General features: G+C 36.9%; 3 protein-coding genes across 4 annotated transcripts in view; 2 read left to right on the top strand and 1 right to left on the bottom strand.

Annotated features, from left to right (window-relative positions):
• LOC132155392 (complement C1q-like protein 2) overlaps positions 1-12,493 on the top strand; it is a 100,504-nt gene that overhangs the window by 66,680 nt on the left and 21,331 nt on the right. The gene's annotated exons all lie outside the window — the stretch shown is intronic.
• Positions 1-12,493, top strand: part of LOC132154683 (SPRY domain-containing SOCS box protein 4-like) — a 76,626-nt gene that overhangs the window by 56,030 nt on the left and 8,103 nt on the right. The window lies entirely within an intron of this gene.
• Positions 7,044-8,527, bottom strand: LOC132154154 (GTPase IMAP family member 4-like). The gene is made up of 2 exons (XM_059562762.1): positions 8,434-8,527; positions 7,044-8,008 (listed from the first exon to the last, which is right to left on the bottom strand). The coding sequence occupies exons 1-2, from the start codon at positions 8,459-8,461 to the stop codon at positions 7,242-7,244; spliced, it is 795 nt and encodes a 264-aa protein (XP_059418745.1). The 5' UTR covers positions 8,462-8,527; the 3' UTR covers positions 7,044-7,241.

Here is a 12,493-nt window from a genome sequence, read left to right on the forward strand (position 1 = left end):
TTATAATGTAATTAAAAAAAATGTAAAGGTAACTTTATAATAAAAAACAATGTGTAATAAAATAAAACTATTGATTGAACAAATTAACAAGAACAATAATAATAAAAAAGTGATTTTTTTTTTTCAATTAAATCAATGAATATTGATTTGATTTCAGTGAATTGTGCAGCCTTAATGCTGTCTGTATGACAGCGTGATGTCTCTCTGTCTGTGTAAGATGTGTTGGCTAAGTGTGGAGAGAGCTGCTATATGGGTCAGTAGGTTAGCGCTGCATGGTGTTGCTGGCCTGAGGCACTTGCCTAATAAATTGGCAGGGTCGTCTGCATCTTATCGTAGAGATTACCGCTCTCTCTTGCTCTTGAGTGTGTGTGTGTGTGGGGTGTGTGTGACTCAGTAGTGCTGTTTGGGCCACATCTGTTCCTTAAGACCTAAGCTGTGTTTGCTAAGCTGTGTTATATTCTTCCCTTTGATGTATGAGTCTCTTTAAACACCTACACTAAACGGTTTTGTACAGAGGGAAGCTGTCAAACCCTGAAAAAGCTTAAATTAAAGCTTATTTCCATTCTGGTTCAGGCAGTAGGGTTTAGATTTTTGGGTTTAGTGCCGGTCTAACTGGTGGACCAGCATAGTCAAGATGTTCACCAGAAAATAATAATGGATTGTGATCAATATTTGCCCCAAAAGCACTCATGAATTCATCAACAACTGTATTCAACATACTATGACTCAGGACACACATTAAGTCTAATCTTGCATTTTGTTTATGATGGATATCATGCAAATTAGGAAGCAGCCCGGAAATACACAAGTGTGTTTGCATGTGTGTGTTATTCTCTTCTTCTACCTCTAATCGGCAGATGACAGCAGCTGTTTGAGATTTCGTGTGTTAATCCAGAGGCTTGTGGGATATTAGCATTTGGATAAGGGAGTCAGAGCTATGCTGTCATGCCTTTTAATTGGCCCATCAGCATCTGTCGGTCAGCAGCCGGGATGGGAACACCTGCTGTGTCACATATAAACTGAGCTTTCCGTGTGAATCCTACATTATAAACAACTGAAATTTTGAAATATATAAATAAATGTCACAGATATTTATGATGTATGGGCATCCTGTCATAAATTACCCTTTTTATACATTATATGGAATTTCATAGCTTTTTGTAATCTTATCTATTTATAGGTTCATTGTCTCTGTAGACATAGTATAGTGACCTTATCGGCTCCTCCAAAAGAATATGGTGCCATAGTACTGCTGTGATATCTATTGATAGTATTGTACTTTGATATACACCATGGTACTTTATTATATTCTTTATCTCATTCCACACCCTGGAGTTTACATGGTTCTCCAGTGTACTTGAAGGAATACCATCATGCCCAGCATAACTACATTTAATGTTTAAACAAAAACTTTTTTTGGTTGCCATGAAAATGTTTTGATGGCATTTATTTAATGTGGAAAAAAAATTTGCTTAGGAGAATTCCTTACAATTGACTTATTAATTGAGATGAATTATTTAACATAAATGGATGATGTTGTTTGTGTATATGACTGCAAAAAAATGGTAAAGTAATAAGATAAGAGAAAGAAAGAAATTGTTAGTGTGCCAAGTGTTAGTATCTCTTAGCTAGTTAGTTAGTTTGTTAGTTAGCCTAGTTGATTCATTGGTGGAGATTACCTAACATAGGTAGGGAGGGAACAAACAGATGGATAAAGAGGTAAAGAGAGGACAGACAAGTGGTCCTTACTCTTTTCAGGACAAACAGCTGTGTTCTGTGTTAATTGAGAGCCAGTCATTAGATGATTAGTAAGTTGGATCAAGTTTGCGCTAACACCATAAGGCCGCAGTCTCACCTACAGCTGTTAAATTCATCTTTATAGTACAACAATCTCTCACACACACACACACACACACACACACACACACACACACACAATGAAGCCCAGAATGCCTCTGTAATGCAATGAGAGAAGCACAGGAAATGTTAGGAAACTGTTGAGTGGGTTTTTTTTTTCACAGACCTAGCTGGCAAGCTGCCTGTCATGGGGACTTGATGTCTTTTTTTCCTGCCCTGGAAATATGACAGATATGAAAGCATGTTATTAAAGCATATCATTATTGTGTGATAGGGTATCTAAGGTTGGCTCAATACCTCAGGCTCATAATATGTCAAAATGAGACTTATCTTCACGATTGCTGACCGTGCAGTTTGTGTATATTTATCCGCCTGTGCACACACACAAAACCCCCACCGTCGGCTTAGTAAGCATCTTGGGTAATCTCCTTGAAGGCTTATTTTGTGGAAAAACAAATGATAGACAAGCTGTTTGTTTAGTGTATAGTTGCAGGGTCTTATACCAAGCCGAGAGGTTCAACACGGCTGCACTGTTGCACACAACCAAACAAATGACAGCCTATTATTTATTAATACCACCTAACACTTAATAACCTTATCAGTCACGTGCTGTCATTTGTATAGCTTTATAGTTTTGGCTACACTGACTTGTGACCATTAACCTCAATTGTAACCAGGCCACACAGAAAGCAGCACCCCCTGCTAGTGGAACAGATCCACGTTCGACTCTTTGATTCTTGCTTCTGTTCCCACCACATTTTTCAGCATGTTCTGTCCTTTCTGCAATATTTGCACACCTAATTGACTGAAAGAGTTTCCGTGGAAACAGACATCCTTCAGTAACTGACAGAGACCGAGAGTGAGGGAAGACAAAGTAAAGAGAGACAGTATGTTTGGTGATTGAGCTGTGGATGCAGTGGGCTCTGATAATAAGCTCGCCTGCTGGTGCCTTACTGACTCCAGCTCATCAGATCTGGCCATTTTTCATCCTTACACTTATCCAACGGTAAGCCTGACCACACAAATGAGAGAATGGGGTGACCGCAGACTTGTAGACGTTCAGATTATATTAAGCGTTATTATCCACAGAGATTTAAGCACAGGCCTTGACTTCCATTGCGCTCACTGTTTGTCTCTCTGTATGTGGCAGTCTTTAAGAAGGAAAGAAGAAGATATTTGACATTGGACATTGCGTGGTGATTTACTTGATGAGCTGTTGATCTTTCAAGCTGGAAGTGCTATTGATGTATTTGGATGAGCTTTAAAGCAGAATCTAGGTGTTTTGAGTCTATGCTGAAAAAAAATAGCTTTGATGAGAATGGCTATCCATACGTATGAGATGGTGGACTCCAGTAGCAGTGCACTTATTTGACATGTGTATTGACAGTAGATGTGTTCAATCAGTATTATGACTCTTCTTTAAAGACAAACCCTAATGCTCAGTCTTTCTCTCCGTTTCGGCCTTCCGTCCACACTGAGATGGCGTTTTAAGTCAACGAAAACGTAGCTTTTGGAAAACACTCTCCAAAACGGATAAATTTGAAAACGCCGTCTTCACGTCGTAGTGTGGACTGTGTAAACGGAGGCTTTTGACTACTATGATGCATTTTTAGTCATGTGATGTAGTCATATGACCAATTCAGCCAAGATGGTGAACGACATTGTACAGCAGTTGTTTTGGATGCTCTCCGTTTTGACAGCCTTGTTAAAAATCAATGTACAGTTTGTACTTTATACTCCTGTGTTACTCGCAGCAACAACTCCACCTCACTGTCGGTCCTTTTAAAAAACTCAGTGCCTTTCCTCAACATTGCAAAGTTTCAAAGTGCCCGAAAGTAATTAAACGCCTAGCGGAAATGACGCAGGTTGAAGCTTTACTCATGCGCAGTAGGGGGATTTAAGCATTTTCATACATTTCAGTGTGGATGAGCAACTTTTGGAAAATGTTTGAAAATGATAGTGTGGACGCGGAGTGTTTTTAGACGAAAACTCAATTTTCAAATATATCTGGATTAGTGTAGACGTAGCCTAAGCCTTTTTAATGAGTTTTTAATCACCCTTTTAAACATATTTTTTAATTAAAACATCTTTAAACCCTTTAAACAAGATAAATGTACTTAAGAAGCAACACTGCATCTATGTATGATATGTAAATATTTAGTTGCTTTTAGAGAATGTATACAAATGTAATGCGTCTTATTTTTAACTTACATTTTGCTTATATCAAGTGAAAAAAAAATCTGCCAGTTGCAGTAAGACATTTCAGTTTATCTTGTTTCAGGGATTTTTAGATTTCAACTGGACAAAATTCTCATTAGGAAACAGGATTTTTGAAGTGTTGTCCATGTCTATTAGCTTTTAAGCTAATTTGCAAATATCAGCTTTAACTCAGAAAGAATCTTTTAAAGTCCAGTTTTATTTGACCAGGTCACTTTGACATTGTGTGTCCGTATTTATTTTTGCTCTCTGATCTATCGATTCTCTCTCTGCATCCTCACTTCTCTTGTGCTATATGATCTAAAATCCATGGGACTTCTCTATACAGCCATTACCCATTCCTCCTTTATGTACATCATGTACATTCTGTTTGCTTTGCTTTAAGGGAATTTCTGGGAGGCCAGCTATACTGGTTTAAACAGGTACTTTCAGCACAATGAACCCTTGGAGCCATTTTTTTTATTCGTACTTTTTCAGTGAGTAATTTTTAAATGCGTCTTTAATGTCTCAGTTTAAAACAATACAGTTTTATAATATTTTAAAATGTAATTTATACCTGTCATGGCAAGCATACATTTTCAGCAGCCATTATGCCAGTCTTCAGTGTCACATGGTTCTTCAGAAATCTGTCTAATATGCTGATTTGATGCTCATTACATATTTCTTATCAATTTTAACATACAACTGTAATATTATAAATGTTTTTACTGTTACTTTTGAACATTTTTAAGTGACCTTGCTGAATAAAAGTAGTAAAAAATAAATAAAAAGGCTGACCCCTAAACTTTTACATTTTGTGTGTGTGTGTGTGTGTGTGTGTGCATGTGTGTATTTCCTTTAGCTAACATAAACATACTTAATAAATATATAAAATTATGTTTGAAAGAAAATATTATTAGCTTGGTTTAAAAAATGAATAGAATGGATTTAATAGAAAGTCCTCACTATGATTGAAATATGTGTTTTATATGTTTTATATATTAGAGAGAGAGAGAATCTATCTCTGCAATTCAGTCTGGCTCTGTTACATGTGGTAACTGGGTCTGGCAGTTCTGTTGTTCGAGGTTAGTGACGTGCGGGTGGAAAAGGGGTCAGTAGATCACCTGGTTTATGGGCAGAGTGTCTGTAAGAAGGCCCTGAAATGAAGACAATCCATCCACAGATACTCTTCCCTGCTAGCATGTCTCTCCACTGTCCCCATACAGTACAACATGCTTGCCAGCAGGAGCATTACATTCACACATGTAAATTAGCAACTATCAGCATATGCAAATGAGGGTGCCTGGTGGAATCTGTGGCGGGCGGGTGCTTGTGCGGTCGAGACAAGCGGTGACTTTAGCTCGATGCTTTCGATGTTTCTCTCATCATTGCACTCAGGCTTGTTTACCCAACCGTAACGGGATAATGTTTGACACCGTGTGACGACGAGAGAGAATTTCACTTTGAGACCTCTGATGTTTCACTCGCTCTCTGGCTTTGATCTGTTAAATGAAATGCCTCATTCCGAGTAGCACATTAAAGGCACTCACCTCCTTAGATTTAGAGGACGTGCAAATTGCATATCAATTAAAGCGAGTGTTCGGGGCTCAGCGCCGTGATGACATTGCCATCAGTCACTTTAAAGAGTATTAGTATGTGAGGGGTGGGGAGTTTTTGGATATGATAATGTGAAGAAGTGTTGTCGAAGAGGGGTAAAGGTGAGAGATATGAGTGCATGCACACAGAGAGTAGCAGGGACTAGATAAGAGGCATCAGGTGGTAAATGGAATTAAATGAATGAATCATGACGACCACGTCCTCAACGCGTGTGAGCAATTGTGCTCATGAGGACAATCAGATGTTTCTGGCCTTCATCATATTCCAGTCAGTTCCTCGTCTCTTCTCTGTTTCTTAATACTGTCCTATAAAATGCAAGCAAAAAAGCTTAAATTCAAATAAAATATGAATGGAGAAGTAAGATGAATTGGAAGGGTTATAACAAGCAAATAATACAAAACGTCTTATTTAAAACATTTACATTTTATTTACAATTGTCATAATTTTTTTTTGGAAGAATAGAGTCCTTTGTCTTCAATGATTGCCCCTTATAGCATTGTTTTGTAATCTAGCCTACATCATTATGCAAGATGTTGTAAAGTATCTTCGAATTTTGCCCTCTCCAATAAATGTCAATATTACATAACTCTTAACCTACATCTTATAATATTTTTTATTTATTATTTAACCACGAGTTGTTATATAAATATAGGCTCACATTAAGTTTTAAATAACAATGTTTTTGTGAAAATGTGGGTAGTTGATATGAAATAATTGATAACACGGTTGCACTTTATTTAACAGTAACTGTACTTTCATGCACTTATAGTGTACTTACAGTGTATTTATCTAAGAAAGTTATGATAATACAAGATAACTACATGGGGTAGGGTTAGGTTTAGGGGTAGGTTCAGGGTTAGTAGCTCGTTATTACATAGTTATTGTAATTACTATAATAAGTACATAGTATGTACATGGGGAACAGGACTGTAAAATAAAGTGCTACAGATAACACTTTATAGGAGGTTCCATTTAACATTATTACAATTGCATTAGTTAATATGAACTAACAATGAAAAATGTTTCTAATGCATTTATTAATCTTAGTTAATATTAATTTTAATATTTGCTAGTACATTATTAAAATCAAAAGTTGTATCTGTTAATATTATTTAATGGAATTAAGCTAATATGAACTAACAATGAACAGTTGTTGTTTTTTTTAATTAAAAATTATTATTATTATTTTTTATTAACATTAACGAAGACGAGCAACTGTATAACAGATATCAATGTAATCAATTAGATTATTTTTAGGAACATATTAATTAAATATTAAATATTCATAAATTAAAAAAATTATATATTTGTACTTCTAATCTTTTGTCACACCGCTGGACCACTTAAAATGAAACTGAAAAAAAAAGATGAAATCATAAAGTAGTTGTTGGTGAAATGGACACATTTAAGTGAAATGAGAGATAAAATGAGACATATGGTGAGCAGTTGCAGGAAGGAAGAAATAGATATATTTTAACCTAAAATCTTTGTTGATGAAACCCATTTACAGTGCAGAAGTTCACTTTGAGTTCATGCCGAAACAGTGCTGTATAACTTGGTTTGGCAGCAGGTTATCCGTGGTAAACTAATTTCAGTAGAGTATCGTTCACACGCAGACCACCTTTTTGACTGCGATTAGGAATCACAGCCAGTCCTCGACTGGTTTTCCCTGCTCCATCATGTCTCTCTAGTATCTTTTCTTTCATTTCCCTCTCTCTTCGGCTCCATTCCTCCTCCAGTCTGCAGTACATGTGAAGAGAAAAGTGCCATCCCCCATTCTCCATCAGAATGTCTTCCGCACGATCCAATAAACCAGAGACCTGCTGTCTGTCCTGGGGTGTCTTGTTGTTAAGAACGTGGTACCTATACCTGCACTTCTCCATTAGCCACTGGAGATCCTTCCCGGCTGTCTGGATGTGGTCCTGTATGCTGCAGTCACGCAGACGGTCCCCAAGTGTGAACACGACCATGGTGTGGCGCCACACACCCTCTGTGAGGATCTCCATGTGCTTTTGTAGGGCCGCTTTCTCGGAGTGGCTAAAGTGCAGTAAGGGAATGACAAGGAACAGAATGTGGGGTCCGGGCTCACATAGTGACAAGGCGTTAAATAGCTCTAGTTTCTCCTGTTTATGGACCAGGTTCTCGTTCGTGCCCCATCCACAGGCATCCACGACCATCAGCTGTCGGCCCTCAGATTCTCCATGTGCTACTGCACTGTCTGCTCCACCCCATGTATTAAATGCTTCCTTACCCAGGATTGTGTTGCCCACTGAGCTCTTTCCCGTCCGCTTCTGCCCTACGATTAGCAGCCGCAGAGGGGGGGCAACTTGGTCGGTGCCTGTTGGAAGACAGGTGTTGGTGGGTTAAATAGATTTTGAGTAGACCAAGACCATTTTCTTCAATGTTGAACAGCAAACAGAACATTAATAGCATGGGACACTTTCAAAAAAAATATCGTAATGGAAAAAAAAGTTATTTCAGTGCATGTTTACAAAGAAAGGGCATTTTAAAAACAGGACAGATTGTTGCAAGTCTTGTTTGAATTATCTTAACGTAACTTATAGATATTTTTAAACTCTAAATATATTCAGTTTACTGGTCTGCAGTCACATTAATGCAAAAATATTTCACTCAAATTTTGTATTTCTGCCATCAGAGTTTTGCATAGCCAGTTTCTACCTAATGTGAAAAATAAAATAAAATGTAAAATATAAAATAACACCGTATAAATAAAATATAAAAATGTCCAGATACAAGTCTTACCATTATGTTTTGCATTCCCGTTGTCCATTACAACCTGTGTTTTTCAGAACACTTGTAATTCAGTCCGAGCCCATCTGACAGGTTGTCACAGACGTACAGTATGTGCACGTTCGTCACTGATCTGCTCATTTACATGAGAAGGGAGTGACCAGAAATCTCCTCCTATTTCTGGTTTCACAACTATAGATAAGCTTTTTTTTAGTTCCTCTCACCCTCAGCATGGGGTTCATTGTTTGAGTTGTAAGCTATATATATAAATGTAAGGGCATGTTATAAACTAAAGGCATTTTATAAAAAAAGGCTGAGTGCTGTGTGCCAGCTGAATGTTCGTTTTTAAGAAGTTACTGCAGTAAAATGGTTAATTTGGTTATAGAGTCACATGACTTGATATCAAGGCAATGGGTGCGAAATGTGCCAAAACGTGACTAAAATGACTTTTTCTCCAGTCAAACAAACTAAAGAATGGACCTTATTCATGATGACACACCAACAGAATGGATAAGACTGCTTTTGTGCAAATTGTCACATTCAGTTAAGTAGGACAATTTGTATATGAATGGATTTGTTGAGGATTTATGCAGGGATTGGTTCTGCTCATGTTTTATTAACATCTCCAGTGTGTGAAATCTCACAGTGAGAATATTTTACCTTCACTAAAAGTACATCCAGCAACAGTAATATTGAGTCATATGTTGCATTACATACAGTTTGTGCAAAACGTGACATGTAGCAGTTTTCCTTTGCCCTATAATAGACAAGATTGTTGATTTACTTACTATGTGTGCCTTTTATTATTAGCTATTAATAATATAATTCTAAACCTTAAAGTTTTAACACTGTATTTTTCTATAATGTATTTTCTGGATTTTTACACTATTAATGATACTATGATATAGTTTTTATGTTTACTTTTTTATAAGGTAAAGCATGTATTTTAGTGGTTGTATCTGATCAATATTTTCTGTGAAGTTTTTTACTGTTTTGAAACACCTTTTTTTGCAATTAAATAGTCCAGCACCCTGCATGTGTCTTAGCTTTCTGAAACCTCCTTTAACTCTGCTTGTCCAGATGCAGTTGTGCTTTAGTGCTTTTGTGTTCAATATATTTTTTTTTTAACTAAGAACTGTACGTGTTGTGTTTTACTGCAGTGTTGTTATTTTAGGATTATTTAGCATATACTTCTGCTCTATGAGTGAGTTTTCAAAATCGTAGCTGGTAAATGATTGGCTAACAGTCATGCTGCCCTGTTTTAAGAACTCATGGCATTGTTGTGATATTAAAAATGGGTTTTAGTGCTGTTTTGTTCCTCTATTCACTTCCCTGTTTCTTTGTAGTCTTGCCTCTCAGTACTGTGGTAACTTATTTAAACTCACCCTAGAGGAGGAACTGCACACCATGTGAAAGTCAAAGAGTGAAGTGATCTGTAAACAGAGGCCTGGCGGAGGAGCGATGGCATCGGAGTTTGAATGACTCATCTTTAGGAGGGAAAAATCTTTTTGGTTTGAGCTGAAGAGGGAACGGATGAATATGAGAGGAATAAGGAAGGAATATCTGTGGGCTGTAGCTCTGAGCCAAGACACATGGCAGTTATATCCCAGCATGCCGTGCTCTCACTTCGCAATCTCTTTAGAGAGTTTTTTCTACTGTACGATGAACTTTAAAGGAGTGCTGCTTTTTTGCAGAGCTGAAGTGTTGCTCTACCCTCAAGCTTTGTGTGTGTGTGTGTGTTTGTGCGTGTAAAAGCGAGACATTCAACCTTTATGTATAATTCGAAAGTCTGTCTTCAGTTCAGAGGGCAGAATTCTGTTTGGCCATTATACACTGGCCATTGGAAACACTGTCTGCATTGTTTTATAAATTATGTAAATTGGATAGAGGTACATACACACCCCAGAATTTGATACTGAATGCAGTTGCATGCAGCAGTTCTTAAATGGTTTTCAGTTTATTTTTAAATATCTCTATTTAGTTTTATTCATATTTAAGTTTTAGTTTTGGCAATTTTAGTACTTTGACAAACTTATTTCAGTTTCTGATTCTAATTTTAATTTACATCATTACATCTGATATTTATATTTTATTTATTTTCAGCTTTATTTCCGTTAACAGAAACCTTTTGTAATAATTGTTTTGGTGGTTCCTCTCCTGGTGTATTGCGTGCATCAGGACTTGACTTGAATGTAGAGTTGTCAGTTTCTCATTATGTACTGACAACTGTTTTATTTCTTTCGTTATATATGTAGGTGCAGCGTGTCTTGAGTTTCACATCTTTGTGTTGTTCCTACAGGGACCCAAATATGAAGCAGCATTTAATCCTCTTCAAAATTATATGGCTCTCATGTTCACACACTCCTTGTGTTCTTCACCTCCTCCAGAAACACACACATCCTCGCATATAAACACACACACTGTCCTGTTTTGAGTCATGCCTCTGTGTTTCAGTGCCGTTTCCTCTATATTTCACCAGACTGTTAACATCTGTCATTAACATCCATCTCATATGATCAGATCATGAGTGGTCAGCTCTGAATACACAATTGTAGTGTAAACTCTAATGGTTTCTGATACTTCCAGTAAAAGATCACCTACAATCATTGTGTCAAAATAAACACTTGTTTGCTATCTACGGCTTGAAAATAAAGTGAAGCATGTTAAAGTAATACCATCTTCTAGAAAATTTTGCACTGTATTTTTAAAGGGATCCACCCAAAAATTCTGTCATCATTTATTCACCCATGTATCATTCCAAACCTGTATGCCTTTATTTCTTCTGTGGAACATAAAATAAGATATTTTGAAGGATGTTGGTAATGAAATGCCAATGGGCACCATAACTTTTTCTGTATACACTTGTATTTAAATTATACATTTATCATAAATCGTTCATAGATAACAGCTGCATCTACTGTACAGAGCCCCACTAGTGTGGTTAGAAACATCTCTCTCAAAGATTTAATGTGTAAGCCATTTGTCATGGTGAATGCCACTAAATGTCAAGGTTGACAGCTTGTCTGGGTTTTGTATGGCTATGCGGCTTCATTTATTATGTCTAATATTGCACAGTCCTTCTCTGCCAGTGCCAGCGGGCTTTTGCTGATTGTTGCATTATTTGGTCTAATGCATCCGTGTAATTTATGCACCAGACATAAGGTCTGTTTCAAAACTTAGTGAGCTGCTTACATAGGCACTTGACTTTTAAGGGAACAATCAAAGCATCATGGAACCAGTGAGAGATTTGGTGCAAATCTGCACTATTTTTATATAATAGTCCATACAGTATGTGAATTTCTTTCTCAAGGGATGTATATAGTACTCTCTTATAATTTGACTAAATCTAAGTTTCCTAATTGTTCCTAATTCCTTTATTACTATTACTTTATATTATTAACACTTCAGACTATAATGCTTATAAATGCTCCATTGCATTTATAATGCATTTATACAGCATTTGAACAGTATGGATAGCAGATGCAATTGCTTGTACAGTATGGCTCAGCAAATTAGGAAAATGAAGGCTAGGGTGACCATATCAGTCTACTTACTGTCCATCTCAGCCGAAGCCATTACTGGACTGAGGCTCACATGGGCCTTCATGTGTACTCAGTCCGACCACATAAAACTTGCATTAGTGCTGCATAATGCATGATTCCATGAAACGGTGCCCATTCTTTCATGATCCAAAGTCATTGCTATTGTGTGATATTGGTTGCGGTGCTCAGAAAAGCAAGAAAGTGAAGCGTTCTGTACAAAGTGGAAGGATCCATCCAGAACATTAGTTGTTTTGGTATAGATCAGAATTTAATGCTTTAAAGATTTTCTCCCTTGGTATTTGATGTACATTGTTTGCCAATGTTAATCATGCAGAAAGAAACAAAAAGAACAGGAAACGGTAACGGTCCATTGTGGTCTGTTATTAATAGCAGTGATAGTTAAGAGCACAACAATAAGATGGCCTGATGATAATTTTGTGGGAAATTTCAAACAGTCATCGTTTTCCAACAAAAATGTACTTTTGTATTATAACTGGAAAATGTCTTAATTACTTTAAATTACCTAAAAT

The sequence above is a fragment of the Carassius carassius genome, chromosome 12, assembly GCF_963082965.1.
Source record: "Carassius carassius chromosome 12, fCarCar2.1, whole genome shotgun sequence".
Lineage (NCBI taxonomy): Eukaryota > Metazoa > Chordata > Actinopteri > Cypriniformes > Cyprinidae > Carassius > Carassius carassius.